The sequence below is a fragment of the Amblyraja radiata genome, chromosome 23, assembly GCF_010909765.2.
Source record: "Amblyraja radiata isolate CabotCenter1 chromosome 23, sAmbRad1.1.pri, whole genome shotgun sequence".
NCBI lineage: Eukaryota > Metazoa > Chordata > Chondrichthyes > Rajiformes > Rajidae > Amblyraja > Amblyraja radiata.
In genome coordinates this window covers 28,184,357-28,199,075 of record NC_045978.1, presented here as the reverse complement: position 1 = coordinate 28,199,075, position 14,719 = coordinate 28,184,357, and the positions used below count along the sequence as shown (strand labels likewise).

The 14,719-nt window shown below is 38.8% G+C and overlaps 1 protein-coding gene across 2 annotated transcripts in view; it reads left to right on the top strand.

The window, feature by feature from the left end:
* The first annotated feature begins 1,295 nt into the window (after window positions 1-1,295).
* LOC116986398 (translocating chain-associated membrane protein 1-like 1) overlaps window positions 1,296-14,719 on the top strand; it is a 59,230-nt gene continuing 45,806 nt past the window's right edge. The window contains exon 1 of one of the 2 annotated variants that reach the window (XM_033041884.1): window positions 1,296-1,624. In XM_033041884.1, the coding sequence (XP_032897775.1) occupies window positions 1,505-1,624 (120 nt within the window). In that variant the 5' untranslated portion in view covers window positions 1,296-1,504. Of the gene's footprint in view, window positions 1,625-11,688; window positions 11,868-14,719 lie in introns of those variants that run through there. The other variant, XM_033041885.1, reaches the window with a different exon arrangement.

The following is a 14,719-nucleotide window of genomic DNA, read 5'->3' as shown; positions in this document are numbered from 1 at the left end:
CTGACGAAGGGTCCTGACCTGAAACATCGCATATCCATGTTTTCCAGAGGTGCTGCATGACTCACTGACTCCAGGACATTGTGTCTTTTTTTGGATCAGCTACATTTGGAGTACTGTTTGCAGTTCTGGACCGTCACCAGCCACATTTGGCAGAAGACTCCAAAACCAGAAGTAGCTGAGAATTTGGCTATTCAAGGCTGAGGGCAAATTTTTTCACACAGATCATGAATTGTATGCTTTTATAACCAGGAGATGTGCCGAATGGTGATGAGAAGGAACTGCAGGCACTGGTTTGTACCAAAGATACAACACAATGTGCTGGAGTAACTCAACAGGGCAGGCAGCATCTCTGGAGAAAACGGATAGGTGATGTTACGCCCCGAAATATCACCTATCCATTTTCTCCAGAGATGATGCCTGAACCACTGAGTTACTCCATCACTTTGTGCCTATCTTCAGAAAAAAATGTGTTGACTTTCATGAGCCATGATCTTGATGAAATACAGAGCACCTCTATTCTTATTTCGTGTTCGGAAATAAAGGTAAAACATTCATATTCCTTTGGCATTAGCACGTGTGACTAAGTAACGAGGTGTAGGGGTTTTGGATATAATCTCGTAAATGTAAAAAAAATTAAAAGGGATGGGTTACATTTTAAAGTGAACTGTACATATATTATTATATATAAATAATATATATATAATACATTATACTATTATATGAATTATAATATATTATATAGGAATATCATATAATATATTTCTATATAATATATATAAATAAAATAATAATATAAATATTATTATATAAAATAATGCAAATTATATTATATATAATAATAAAAAATATACATAATATATATATTTAATATATATAATACAATAATATATACAATATAATACATTATATTCCTGTTATTTTTTTTGAAATCATTTAAACACTATAGATGAGGATAGAAACGTAGTTGGTAATAGTCTTATTCTTTATCACGAAATTTGATATATGGCGCAAATTCCTACTAAATCTACAGGGATAAACTCACTTCCCCAACTAACGACTTGACAGTTGATGCTTTACCTGACGATCCACCGGGAAGCCATTTGCACATGCGCGAGGAATAGGTGGTCGGCCCGCCTCCTCCTTCCGTTCGCGTTTCCGATTGGTTGTCCGTGCGAACGGTGGGCGGAGATCACCTGTTGTGATTGGCTAACCGCGCTGTCAAGAACGGAGAGGGGGAAGGGCGGGTCCTTGGAGGCAACCTCCCTCTCGTCGATTGGCCGGGCTCGCTGTCAATCATTCAGCGTCGAGAATGGTAGGCGGCGGTGCCGGGCAGGCGGCGTCAGTGCCGTGTAGTTGTGGGAGGTGGGCAGGCGAGCAAGACAGACGTGGCTTCGACAGCGTCGAGGAGCTGAGGGGATTTAAACAAAATATACACATTTGTACCGTTCACGCCAGGGCTATTTAAAACAAAGAAAAAGCAAAACAGTTTACATTTTCATCCATCATGGGTCTGAGGAAGAAAAGCAAAAACCCCGCCGTCTTCAGTCATGAATTCGTGATCCAAAACCATGCGGATATCGTGTCGTCCGTCGCAATGGTGATTCTGCTGGGGCTGATGTTCGAGGTAAAAGAATAAGACACAAGGGCAGAGGCCCAGGTTCGATACGAGATGACCCCACCACCCCTAATCTTTTCTGGAAGACAGGGTAGAATATGTAGGGGATTGTGATGCCCAGAAATGGAATAGGCCAGGTGTACAGACAACAAGTACGATGTGTATTTTATTATAGTCGTTTGCAGGAAATTGTACACATTCAATATTAGCTTGTTTGTCAACTAATCTTGACTCGTGTCCCTTTAATATTTTGGTGAGTTACAGGTGGGCGGTTTCTCAGCCGTTAGAGGTACGCGGTGGTGGGACAAGACATCTTAAGCTAGAGGATAATGGCTGTTGATTAAAAAAAATATATATTTCTAAAGCTAATTCGAAAGTCTGCTTAATGAACACTTGGGTTTTCCCCATTTTGTTAGATTTATGAACTTCCAAAAGAAAATCCTGCTATGGTGAAGAGGTTTGAACGAATATTTTGTTGCCTATTAATTGTTTTGAGTTATATTAAGGAATCGTGGTATTTATCTGTAACTTTCCACGTTATTTTAGAAAGATATGTATGATAAATATTACCTTTAGCTATGGGTTATATCATAATGGGAGGCTAGACTGTAGTGCAAATCTGAAATTCACTTACTAGGAATAACTATAGCAATAATAAAAACAATGTTGGAAATATTCAACAGGTCAAGTGGTATTCATGGAAGAGGAACAGACCCAATTCTGATAAATAATCAGAATTGGGAGAGTGAGAAAATGTCAAATTTCAGGGAGGGTGGGGAACGATAAATGGGACAAAGTTAGTATTTCTGAAGGGGTGAGACCAGGCTTGCTGAGGTGATTCCAATGTTTACTGAGCTGTCTGGTTAATAGATTAATGAGGGAAGTTCATTTATTTTAGATTTACAACATCACTTTTTTTTACTTCAATTAAGTTTGTCTTGCAATAAGTTTTGCTTTTTCTTTGATGAGAATTTTTCAGAGGTAGCAGAAGTTGATGAACAATGTATATTAGAAGTGTTAAGTATAAATTTAAAACTGCAATTTTTTTGTACTTAAAAATGACATGATTTCTTTCGGATCTTGCAGTTCCTAATTCCCTATTTGACACTTGATTATGGATGACAGCAGTGGCATACTAATTATTAGCTAGACTGAATAATACTTGTTTGAGTGAAAATATTGTGATCCAGTAGCTATTATTCATGACTAGTTTATTTATTGTCACGTGTACAGATACAAGAAATGTGTACAGATACAAGAAATGTGAATAATGTTTAGTGCAAGATGAAGCCAGTAAAGTCTGATCAAAGATAGTCTGAGGGTCTCCATTGAGGTAGATATTAGTTCAGAACTGCTCTCTTGTTGTGGTAGGATGGTTCAATGGCCTGATAACAGCTGGGAACAGTGTTACTGATGTTTAACAGCGTCATTAAACATTGGAATCACCTAGGCTGATAAGTTAGTGTAGTACTGCTGCATCATTAGAAGCGATGTGTCTCTTTTGTTTGAGATGTTGAATTTGGGTATTTGCCTGTGCTTATGATTCTAAAGAAGAAATGCAGGAACACTTTTCAAACAAAAATAGCAGGGAGTTTTTCAAATATTCTGATTAATAATTCAACATCTACAAGCCACCTCTTCCAAATCAATTTAGATTGTTATACATTTCATTGATGTTTTTAGAAACTTGTTGTGTGTGCTTTAACTGCTTTCACCAACTGAACAATATGCTGATGTAATTAATTGACTCTAAAGTGCTTTGTGACATTTAACATAAATGTCCACATAAAAATGCAAGTCTTTTTCTTTGTTAACTACTCAGACCTATGTTATTCATGCATTTATCTGGATGCAAATTTGTGGTTGATATTATAGTAGATATTATTTCGGAAAACCACAACAATATACAGGAAGGGGAGCAGAATGCTAAGGATATAGCAAGAGAGTGCAACAAGAATTATGTTGATGACTGAACAGAGAAAGAGAGAGTGGGTAGTATGTGCCATTTTAATCACATTGTTAAATTTCAGATATTACAGATTCAATGAAAAGAGTTACAATTGTTATAGTGACTTAAGAAATCAAGCTCCAATTTTAATGTGCACATTTACATTTTCTATTGTGTGTTTTGAGATGACGTGAAAAACATTATCTGCAAGGGTGCAATGGGATAGGGTGTGCCTACCTCCCATGGCTTATGAGAGGTCCAATCAGTAGCCTGATAAACAGCAGGAAAAATGCTGTATTTGAAATTAATGGTATGTGCTTTTAAGCTGCTTTATCTTCTGCCTGAGAAGAGTGGAGAAGAGGGAATGACTGGGGTATAAGTGGTCTCTGATTATGTTGGCTGCTTTGAGGCAGTGTGAAATGTAGATGGAGTCGATGGGCAGAGGCTGGGTTTGTGCAAATTTATTATTGAACTGAAAATTGGTTTATTGTGATTCTGAGTAACAGTAATAGATTTTCCTTAATTTTTACAATGTATTAACATCACACTCTAGGAATCTTCCCACTATTCACTTCAATGGCAAACTGATCATAGGTAGAATTAGTTTTGACTCAGACTTTGTATATCAGAGCGGATTTGACTCGGATATTTTCAAATTAATTCTCAAGATTGCTGGCAGTATTAGGACATTCTCTTCTGCAATTTACTCATTGTTTTGATGAATCTTCTCTGTGGACCACTTGGATGGAAAATCTGCTTTTTGACCAGTTGATTGACAGGTGTCTGTACACCATTACCAATGACAAGCATTGGAATTTTGAAGATAGTTCTAAGCTGTGATAGATAAGCTGGTGCGTCAATCATGACATTATTGAGGTTTTTTTCCAGCTGCAAACTGAATGCATCCCTTCAAAGCCATAACTTGTTTGATGGGAGATTTTGGAGAGCCAGGAATTGAGTTGCTCACAAGCGAATGTGACATTCATTTGAGTTGCTGACCAGTGGTGATCCCAGAAATATTATGATTGTTGGTGCAACAATGTTGTTATTCCTGTATTTCAAGTCCACATGATTAGGTTGTATAGTTAGAAAGAATAACATAGAAATGTGAGAAAATGGAAAATGCTTAAGACCTTCAAACCTACTTTGTTATTTATGATCATAGTTGATTATTTGTGATGTGTAGTCCTGTTGTCCTCCGTAGGATCCATGATACTTTTGTTTAGAAATGTATTTATCTATTTACATATTTCACAGGTTTACAACCCACAGACACACGTTTGGCAGTTCACCAGAGAATGCCTCTGAACTTCTGTAGAGAGAGAGAGAGAGTGTGTTTGTGTGTGTGTGCAACATTGTCAAAAAAATTGTTTTGTATTGTTGGAATGTAACATCACTTAAGGGCCTGTCCCATGTGGTTGCATTGAGGCGCACGGGCATCGTATGGCCGCGCGGGGCCGGTCCCACTGAGAAGCGCGGAGGGTTATGTAGTTGCGCGCGACATGGCGTGGGGCTCCGAATTTTTTGTAGCGAACAAAATCTTCGTGCGTCAACGGCCTGTCGCGGAACTGACGGCCAAAGTGGGACAGGCCCAAGACCCTGGCACGACGCAACGTCTCACCTTCAACGGCAGCAGAAGCCGGCAAACGATCGCCGAACTCGGCCTGGGGCTCACGGCCGTTGCGGTCCGGATCTGCCCTTTAGTAAGATTCTGTCTTTTTCCTTTAGGAAATTGGTTATTACAAATTTAAATATAATTTAATACACTCGACATGTTTTTGCCTACTCACCCAATTTTTCAGTGTCATTTTGAAGGCTCTTTCCGTCATCCTCATTGTTCACATTCCCACCTAGTGTAATGTCATCGGCAAACATAGAAATCTTACTTTCTGTTCCCTAAATCAAATCACTGATGCTGTTCTTTGTATCTGTAATGAACTGTTGATGTCTAAGCAATGATCACAGCAGTGCCCCACAAGTAACACCCTGCCACTCTAAAAAATACTAATTTATTCCAAGTGTTTTGTGTCTGCAAACCCCCGCACTATGCTATATATCTACAAAAGCAAAGCATATAAGCAGTTTAGGATTTAAAGTGCAGGCAGAAATTGACCCTGTTGAATTATATAATATTAAATAAAGTGAACTATTTTGAAAGCAGTTGAAAGAAACGTTAATTTGAAACATTGTATATCAGGGTGATATTCTATAGCATCAGTACAACATGCATGTGGCTAGTTTATATACCCTGGGTCATGTTACTTCCTTTCAATTTCACTTCATTCTGCTTCTCCCTGTCATTACACAATTTTTGCTTTCTCCTGTTACCTCTTCCTATTGATTCAAACATTTAAATTTCTTCCTTCTTCCTCCTTCTGACGTATTTATAACTTGGCGCTTGTGTCCCAATGATTTTTCATTGTTTTGTCTGCCACAGCATATAAAGATAAAGTATAATTAAAAATACTTTAGCATGTCACCAAAAATATAGGATTGTACAACAGGAATTATGTAGAATGGTTCTTGAACTTGTGAGTCTCTCCTGATGTTCACTTGGTTAAATGTTATTTGTTTTCATAGATTAAACCTGCCTCAAGTCCTGGTGAAATTTGAAATTAATTTGTAGTGGTAAAGTTCCATAATTTAAAATTCGTCACCTTGCACAGAAAAAGCATTGTGATTGAAACATTACAATAAAGCCACTGGAAATGTCAATATTCTAAAATGTGTGAATTTGTGAGAACCAATAGGTTAGACATATGAATAGAGCTGGTGTTATTAGATATATTTTGGGCATATTTTTCAAGTTAACAGAAACCAAAATCTACTTTTTATCTGTGTATGATTTGCATATTTGGATTAAGTAGTAGCAGCTTAAATCAAGACTGGCAAATTACATTTATTTTGGAATAATTGAGGATATTCTCATTTTTGGTGATTAACCTAAGTTTAAGCTATCAAAGGATTAAAGTTTAAAACTATTTTCCACTCCTTGGGTTTCAGTACTATTGATGTTCAAAATAAGTTCAAGACAGTAGCAGCTCGAAGTTTACTGCATGACAATCGCATATCTATAACTCGATAGAAGATTTGTGAACCTGTTATTTGAATGGAAATTTTTAAATATCACAGATTGGATTTCCATTTACAGATAAAACATAGTTATACAGCATGCACAGGCCATTTGGCCCACCTTGTCTATACCTACCAAGTTGCATCTTGGGCTCTTCTCATTTGCCTGCTTTTAGCTAATATCCCTCTAAATCTGTTGTCATGTTTTCAAATGTTTTTTGAGAATGGTATTTGTATCTGCTTCTAAAGCTTCCTCTGGCAATACATTCCAGATATTGACTAGTCTCTGAATGGGAAAAAGTTGCCCCTGAGGTCCCTTTCAAATTCTCCTCTCTCACCTTAAGACGTTGCCTCTAGATTTTGAATCCTCTACCTGGGGGGAAAACCCGAGCATTCACCTCATCCATTCCCTTTATGATCTCATACACTTCAATATGGTCACCCCTTGGCTTCTTACATGCCAAAGAAAAGTCTCAGCCTATCCAATCTCTCTCTATAACTCAAGCCCAGGTAACATTCTGGTGAATCTCGTCCATAGCCTTTCCAAATTAATGTCATCCTTAAATATGGTACTGCAGATAGAGCAAATATATGTTACAGCAGATTTCCTTGTTCATTATTTTGTAAGTTTTGAATTTGCATTTTCATTTGAACTATTTTACAAATAAAAAATATCTTCCAATAGTCTATACTATTACCTATGGTGAACATGCAAAAGATAATTTTAGAAAACACATTGTGTACTGTGAACGGATAAGTAAGCCATATTTTTTACTTAATAGCTATCAATGTAAATATATATATTGCCTACGGTAAAATGTGTGCATGGTTGACAGTTGAGGGCAGCTGGATTACATGATAGTGCACCAAATTTCACTGTTTGGATTTGCATGTAAATAGTGGCATTAGTCCAAAAGATGAAAGTAATTCGTACGCATTCTTGCAGGTATTGGCATAGCAAGAGCCAGTATGCAGTAAGACCAGAAGTGTTCATGTGTCATCTATCCTATTGTGCAATGGTTTCATAATTAGTATTGTGCATGGTTACTCTCAACTCAACTCTAGTCAGTATGTTTCATAAACATCTTTGTACATCAAGGTGCAATTTTGGTTTTCATATAGTCACTTCCACCTGCAGGAAAAGAGCTGTTAGTGGTGAAGTGGAACACTTTCATGCTTCACTATCATTTTTCCTTATTCAGACGGTCATAAAGTCGGCAATCTTTTGGTTTACTTGAAAATTTGCTCTGTTGCCCAGTTATTTTTGTATTTCTGTGTGGGCTAACTATAAATGTTATGTATACATGTGTCCTGAAGTAATTTTCACAATTAATAACGTTGTACATTGCCATTGAAATAATGTGGAAAGACGTTTGGAAGAAACAAAGCCATATCTTTACTGACTTTATACAGAATTTGTGTTATTGCCTACCTTTTGCAGATAGATTGAATGTGATCCCTTCACATGTAATAAATAAATCTGTACCTAGATGGTTATAGGGTCTTGAATAATGCCTCATAGGGCTTAAATCCTTAATCTTGTTAATTGTTGAAAACTCTTCCTTTTAAGTACTAGTTTTTTTTATTGCTATTCCTTACTTGTGGCCTTTATAGCCAAATAGGCTAGACTACAGTATTCATGTTAATTATTATAAAGGAAATATTCTTCCTACTCTAAAATTAATTAAATTTTACATGAATTGGAATGGAAAACTACCTCTGTTTATGACTTTTCCTTTTCCACTATACTGGCACAAAGAGGTTTCAGTTAGATAGTATATAATGCATTTATATAAAAAACCCATTACATGACACTGTAATACTCAGCTACAGTTCTGTTGGTGTTGACCTTTCCCTGAACCCTGTCCTGTTGGTCTTGGGTGTAAGTCAAGTTTTCAGCAGAATGCCATTAACTGGAAAGGTCATTAGTGATTCCATGCTGTGCATATCTCATGTGCAGTTTGGGATGAAGTTGAATTTTTGGGAAAATGTTTTTACATATTTTAGCAATCTAGCAATAGATGTTTCTAATGTAAAGGTGAAGCCATTTCCAGACTTTGCCCATGTCTTTATCAGCCATCTTTGTCAGCAGTTTGTGCGGTATCATAAATGTTATAATTTGCTAGTAGGTTGACCCACTTCTTTTACGCTGCATTGCCACAATTTTGTAAATTGAATTTTGGCTCATGTTTCGGAGGTGAAAGTATGTTAATATTCTGACACATAGCTAGTTCCTGAATGCATCGTTCACAATTCTTCTCATGAACATTCCAGAAGCTTGCTGGATGTTTTCTTCTATTTGTTCAATTTTTGACTTTAAGAGCTTCAAAACATCAAGAGGAAAGTGCCTGCAAAACATAGCCAACAGTCCTTTGTGGAGTGAATAGATTGTAGTTGCTTGCTTACATTGAGTGCTCCATCTTAGTTCCTGATGGGCCTGTCCCACTTAGGCGATTTCTCAGGCCACAGACACAGACACCCCCCCCCCCCCCCCCCCATTATGCTGGCAGGGGACTGGGCAAGCGGGGGGAGTACTGTCTGAGTGAAATTCACCCAGTCCAAAGCCAATGTGATACTGACACACACTGCGATGAACAGGAAGGTTGGCGCTGTAATTAAGACGGTGAACGCACAGTGTATGGGAGGGGTCACGCAGGTCCTTTAAAAGAAGAGAGGGGAGAAGGAGACAACTTTTAAGAAGCCAGAGATACAAGGCTGTGAAGCTCGGCGGACATTAACATTACTGGTCGGTTATCCTTGATTCTGAAAACTACTGTTTACGTTTTTTTTCCCCAATGAGCCAATGAAATTCACTGGTCAGCACCGGCTACAACCTATGACAACCTTCGACCTCCTGGCAGCCCACTACCACTGCACCTACGGCACGAGAATTTTCACTACTCTCCATGACGGCTTCATTCTGGTCACCGCTAATTTTTCAACATGTTTCCAGAATGCGGCAACTTGTCATTTCTTCACTGCGTCTCACCCTCTCCAACTTTTGGCATAGTCTCCTCCTTCAGCCATCTCGCCGAAGACTCTTGAGCCAAAGAGTCGCACTTTTCTCACAAGACTCTCGTGCCAAAGACTTGCACTTTTCTCACAAGGCACTTCCCTCGACAAGGCCGCTCCCCTGGAGCAAACCTTGCTTACATTACCTGATAAATTGAGTAATTTGCTAACTAGCCAATTTGCTAATTAGATTCCTCAGCCAATCCCGGCCCTTGCTCCTTCACCTGCCGAAACCTCTGCTGACCTTGAAGGTATGTGTTGCAGGCTGGCCCCGACTGGTTTTTAAATCGCCCACTTCTGAATAAAAAATACTGAAAAACTGTCCAAGAGATTACCTTCTCAGCCAATCCCCGCACTCACTCCTTCACCTGCCGCTCCTCTGCTGACCTTGAAGGTACTTCTCTTCATTTCTCTTCTATCTTCCTCTGACACCTTTTTGTCTCCTTTTCACCAAGCTTTTGTCAATTACTCCACCTCCCAGCCAAATCCCTTCACATGCATCCACCCGTCACTTGCCAGGCTTTGCCTTGCCCCCATCTCTCGTTTCCCAGTTTCTCCCTCCTACTTCATGAAGATTTTCTAAGAGTTGTTGCCTGCTTGAACTTGCAATGATATGTGAGAGCTATAAGGATGAAAATGTGTGGTTACAATCAATCCATTAACAATCTTGAAACATGCCTTTATATTTTTGTTCAGAGCATTATGACCAAAATTCCTTATTGGATTTCCACAATGTGATGATCATACTTCTACTTTCTCTATGCTTTGTTTTCACATGAAGATTGTTTTCACATGAAGAGCTGCTGCGATTATGAGTAATCATTTTGAAAGCCAATCGATCATTTGTTTAGCTGCGTGGTAGGAAATGGTGAAGCGCAAACTGTGACAAAGGATGATTAACTGTAAGAAACCATGTATCAAGATGCTGGAGTCCAACTGAACTACTGAGGTAGCTTTTACCTCGCTGCAGTTCCAGTTTATCACCCTGAAGAATTTTACTGAGCAGCTGTACTGATTGGTTTAATAAGAAAATAAAACTCTTGCCTTCATAAAAATCTATATATAATGGGCCATAACTTGCAGTGTGTGGATTTGTGAATGTAGTTATTTCTGTCCTTGGGTGGACTTGCTCTTCGGCTCTTCAATACAAAATATTTTGAACTGCAAGTTGCTAGAAAGTTGTGTACTGAAAGACTTGGTGAGAGGTCAGAAATCTGTGATGAATAGCTCTCCCACAGCCCACTGTCTCTGCCTTCTTCCTTTCCGACCCCCACATCAGTCTGAAGAAGGGTCTCGACCCGAAACGTCACCTATTCCTTCGCTCCATAGATGCTGCCTCACCCGCTGAATTTCTCCAGCATTTTAGCCTACCGATTGTTCCAGCATCTGCAGTTCTTTCTTGAGAAACCGATATATATCTTGTTAATTAATCAGACTGACGATTTGTGAAACTATCTCACATGAGCTGACAAGGAAGTGGAAATTAAAATAGAAAAATTCCATTATAACTCGAGTACGGAATAATAACGGAGAAAGAGAGAGGTTTGGATTAACAAGAAAAGCAAAAATTATTTTGTTTTTGATATTTAGAAAATAATCAACAAAGCTCGCAGTGTAAAAATCTGGATGGTTTGGGGGGAGCGTTGTAGCCTTTCTAGAAAACAGTGTATCGCAATTTTCTATCATGTGAAGCCACTTCATTTGCGCATTCATCAAGAAGTGTGCGTTGAAAATATAAATTTTGTTTATTTATTTCCATTTTATGCATAAATTTAAGAGAACATTTATATTGTTTCTCAAGTTTTCTGCAAGTGATTTGTGAATTAGGGCGAATTTCTGTTACCCAAACTGCTGGAACACAGGATTGCCTGCAATTGTTGTTGGTGTAAGAAGTTTTATTGGCAATAAGAAGCAATTGGCTCTGTTTAAAAAAATAATCCGAGAGCTGATTAATTGTGTAAGAAGGGAATTTAAAATAGCTTCAAAGCAGACTCTTGGTGTCATTTCAGGTCAGCTCTCTCTTGAATGAGTCTTGCTTCCACCTAAGGTGCAAGTAACTGTGCCTCTGACATTTCAGCGGGGGAGCTGGACACAAAGTTTTTGAGAAACTGAAAATGTTGTTGCAACCTGGAAAGCATTTTTGGATTTCTGGTGTCTGCAGTCCACCTGATGTTGCAAAACATTTGCACAAAAATAATAGCGTACATCTTGTTTCAACAGGTAGCTTTTGAATAGCAAATAATAGTTTATTGTGTTAAAATATCTGCATATTCTTGTGGCATTTTAATTATAAATTCACATGTTATTAACATTCATAATAGATAACTTAATTTGTTACCCTGTTAAATGTAATCTCAGCTACTAGAGATTTTATAAATACGCACAATGTTTTTATTGTAATATTAAAATGTATTATTAATTGCATGTGGATACACATGCACAAATATGTTTGCCTGAAGATTGTTATCTTGAATCCCATGTAAAATATGGAAGGGAGATCTTTGATGTAAAAAAATAAGCTTCATAAATTTGAGAAGCCATTTTTCTAATCTGTTTCATCAAATGGACAATTAACATTTTGATGATGTATGGTTCCACAGATGGTTTGCATTTCGACTCTCCATTCAACACCATTTATGTGTGTACTTTAATAGTAGATTTGGTGTTGGTTTATTATTGTCATATGTACCAAGATAAAATTTTAAAAAAAGTTGTGTGCTATCCAGTCAAATTATGCTTTACAGTGTTATGACATTACAGTTACAGAGAAATGTTAGAGTTACAGAGAAAGTACAGAACATACAAATAAAGTGTAAGTTTTACACTGTGCTAAAATGAGAGATTAGGACTATGTCCCAGTTTATGAGATGACTGTTCAGTAATCTGATGACAATGGGGAAGGAGCTGTTCCTAAATCCTATGACACGTGTTTTCAAGGTATTGCAAGGCATGATGAGAGGGGAAAAGATGAAAACACAGGGGTGAACAGATTTAAGTGCAGAAGGCATCATAAACGCAAACGAAAACCTGTAGGAGCTGTAAATTCAAAGTAAAAATTGAAAATGCTGGTTATTATAAGCAGATGGGGCATTTATGGTCATGGAAGGGTCCCAACCAGAAACTCTATCTATCCATTCCCTTTACAGATGCTGCCTTATCCGATGAGTTCCTCCAACACTTTGTGATTTGCTCAAGATTCCAGCAACTGCAGTTTCTTGTCTCACCATTCTATGGTTTTGATATTTTTCCCAGTGTATGGCGACCAAAAACAATACTCCAGCTGAGATGTAACTGCCTTTGAAATGTGGAAAGTGGTGGAGATGGGAAGATATGACAAGTGGTGGGATCATGTTGGAGGTGGCCATCCCATCCAAATCACCCACTTCCCAGGCACTTCCCCCTGCAACTGCAGGAGATGCAACACTTGCCCCAATACCTCTTCCCTTGACTCCGTCTAAGGACCCCAACTGTCCCGTCGGGTGAGGTAGAAGTTCACTTGCACCTCCAACCTCATCTACTATATCTGGGTGTGGACTCCTATACATCGGCGAGACCAAACGCAGACTGGGCGATCATTTTGCCGAACACCTTTGCTTAGTTTGCCTGAGCCTATGCAATCTCCTTGTTGCTGAACACTTTAGCGTTGCCTCCCATTCCCATACTGACCTTTATGTCCTGGGCCTCCTCCACTGTCAGTGAGGCCAAACGCAAATTGAAGGAACAGCATCTCATATTTGGCTTGGGCGTCTTCCAACCCAGCCGTATGAATATTAATTTCTCTAACTTCAAGTAACCTTTACTTTCCCTCTCTCTCTGTCCCTCCCCCACCTAGTTCTCCGAATAGCTTCACTGTCCTGATTAATTTTACTGTTTGTATGCCTTGTCACCTTCCCCTCAGCCAACAATGTATCATTGCACATTTCCCTGATCATCGTGCACTTTGATCTCCTTTCACACCATATATGCTCTTTGTACCCTTCCATATCTCCAGTTTCCCTCTCCCCTGACTCTCAGTCTGAAGAAGGGTCTCATCTTGAAATGTCACCATTCCTTCTGTGCAGAGATGCTGCCTGTCCTGCTGAGCTACTACAGCATTTTCCCTGTCTTGAAAATGGGATGCCTTTAAAAGTGTGATAGTGAGAGCTCAATGCATATGTTTCTGACAGAGTGAAGAGCAAGACAGGTAGGAGTAAGGAATCCTAGATGACATGAGAATTTGAGGCCCTGGTCTGGAAAAAGTAGGCATGGTTTTAAGTAAGGCAGCTGGAATAGAGTGTAACCTGGAGGAGTAAAAGGGATTGAAATGCATATTTAAGAAGGAAATCAGGAAAGCATAAATTAGATATGAGATCGCTCTGGCAGAGAAGATTTAAGACAAATCCAAAATGATTTTACAAGTACATTACGAGAAATGGGGCAACTAGAGAGAAAATAAAGAAAATCTGAAACTAAAGTGGTCATCAACATGTACAGGTGCAACAGGTAATTAGGAAAGCTAACTAACTTATTGTTCATCACTGAGAGAGTTAAATACATAAGAAGGGAATGTATGCTTCTATTATATCAAGTATTGGTACAAACTGTTCATGAGAATGGAATTCTGTCGTAACCTGGGGTGGACCCATGATTTGGATGAAGGGATTCAAAGTAACATTAGCAAATTTGCAGATGACACAAAGCTGGGTGGCAGTGTGAACTGTGAGGAAGATGCTATGAGAATGCAGGGTGACGGACAGGTTGGGGGGGGGGGGGGGTGGGGGGTAGGCAGATGCATGGCAGATGAAGTTTAATGCAGATAAATGTGAGGTTATCCACTTTGGTAGCAAAAAACAGAAAGGCAGATTACTATCTAAATGGCGTCAAGTTGGGAAAAGGGGAAGTACAACGGGATCTGGGGGTCCTTGTACATCAGTCTATGAAAGTAAGCATGCAGGTACAGCAGGCAGTGAAGAAAGCGAATGACATGTTGGCCTTTAAAACAAGAGGAATCGAATATAGGAGCAAAGAGGTCCTTCTGCAGTTGTACAGAGCCCCAGTGAGACCATACCTGGAGTATTGTGTGCAGTTTTGGT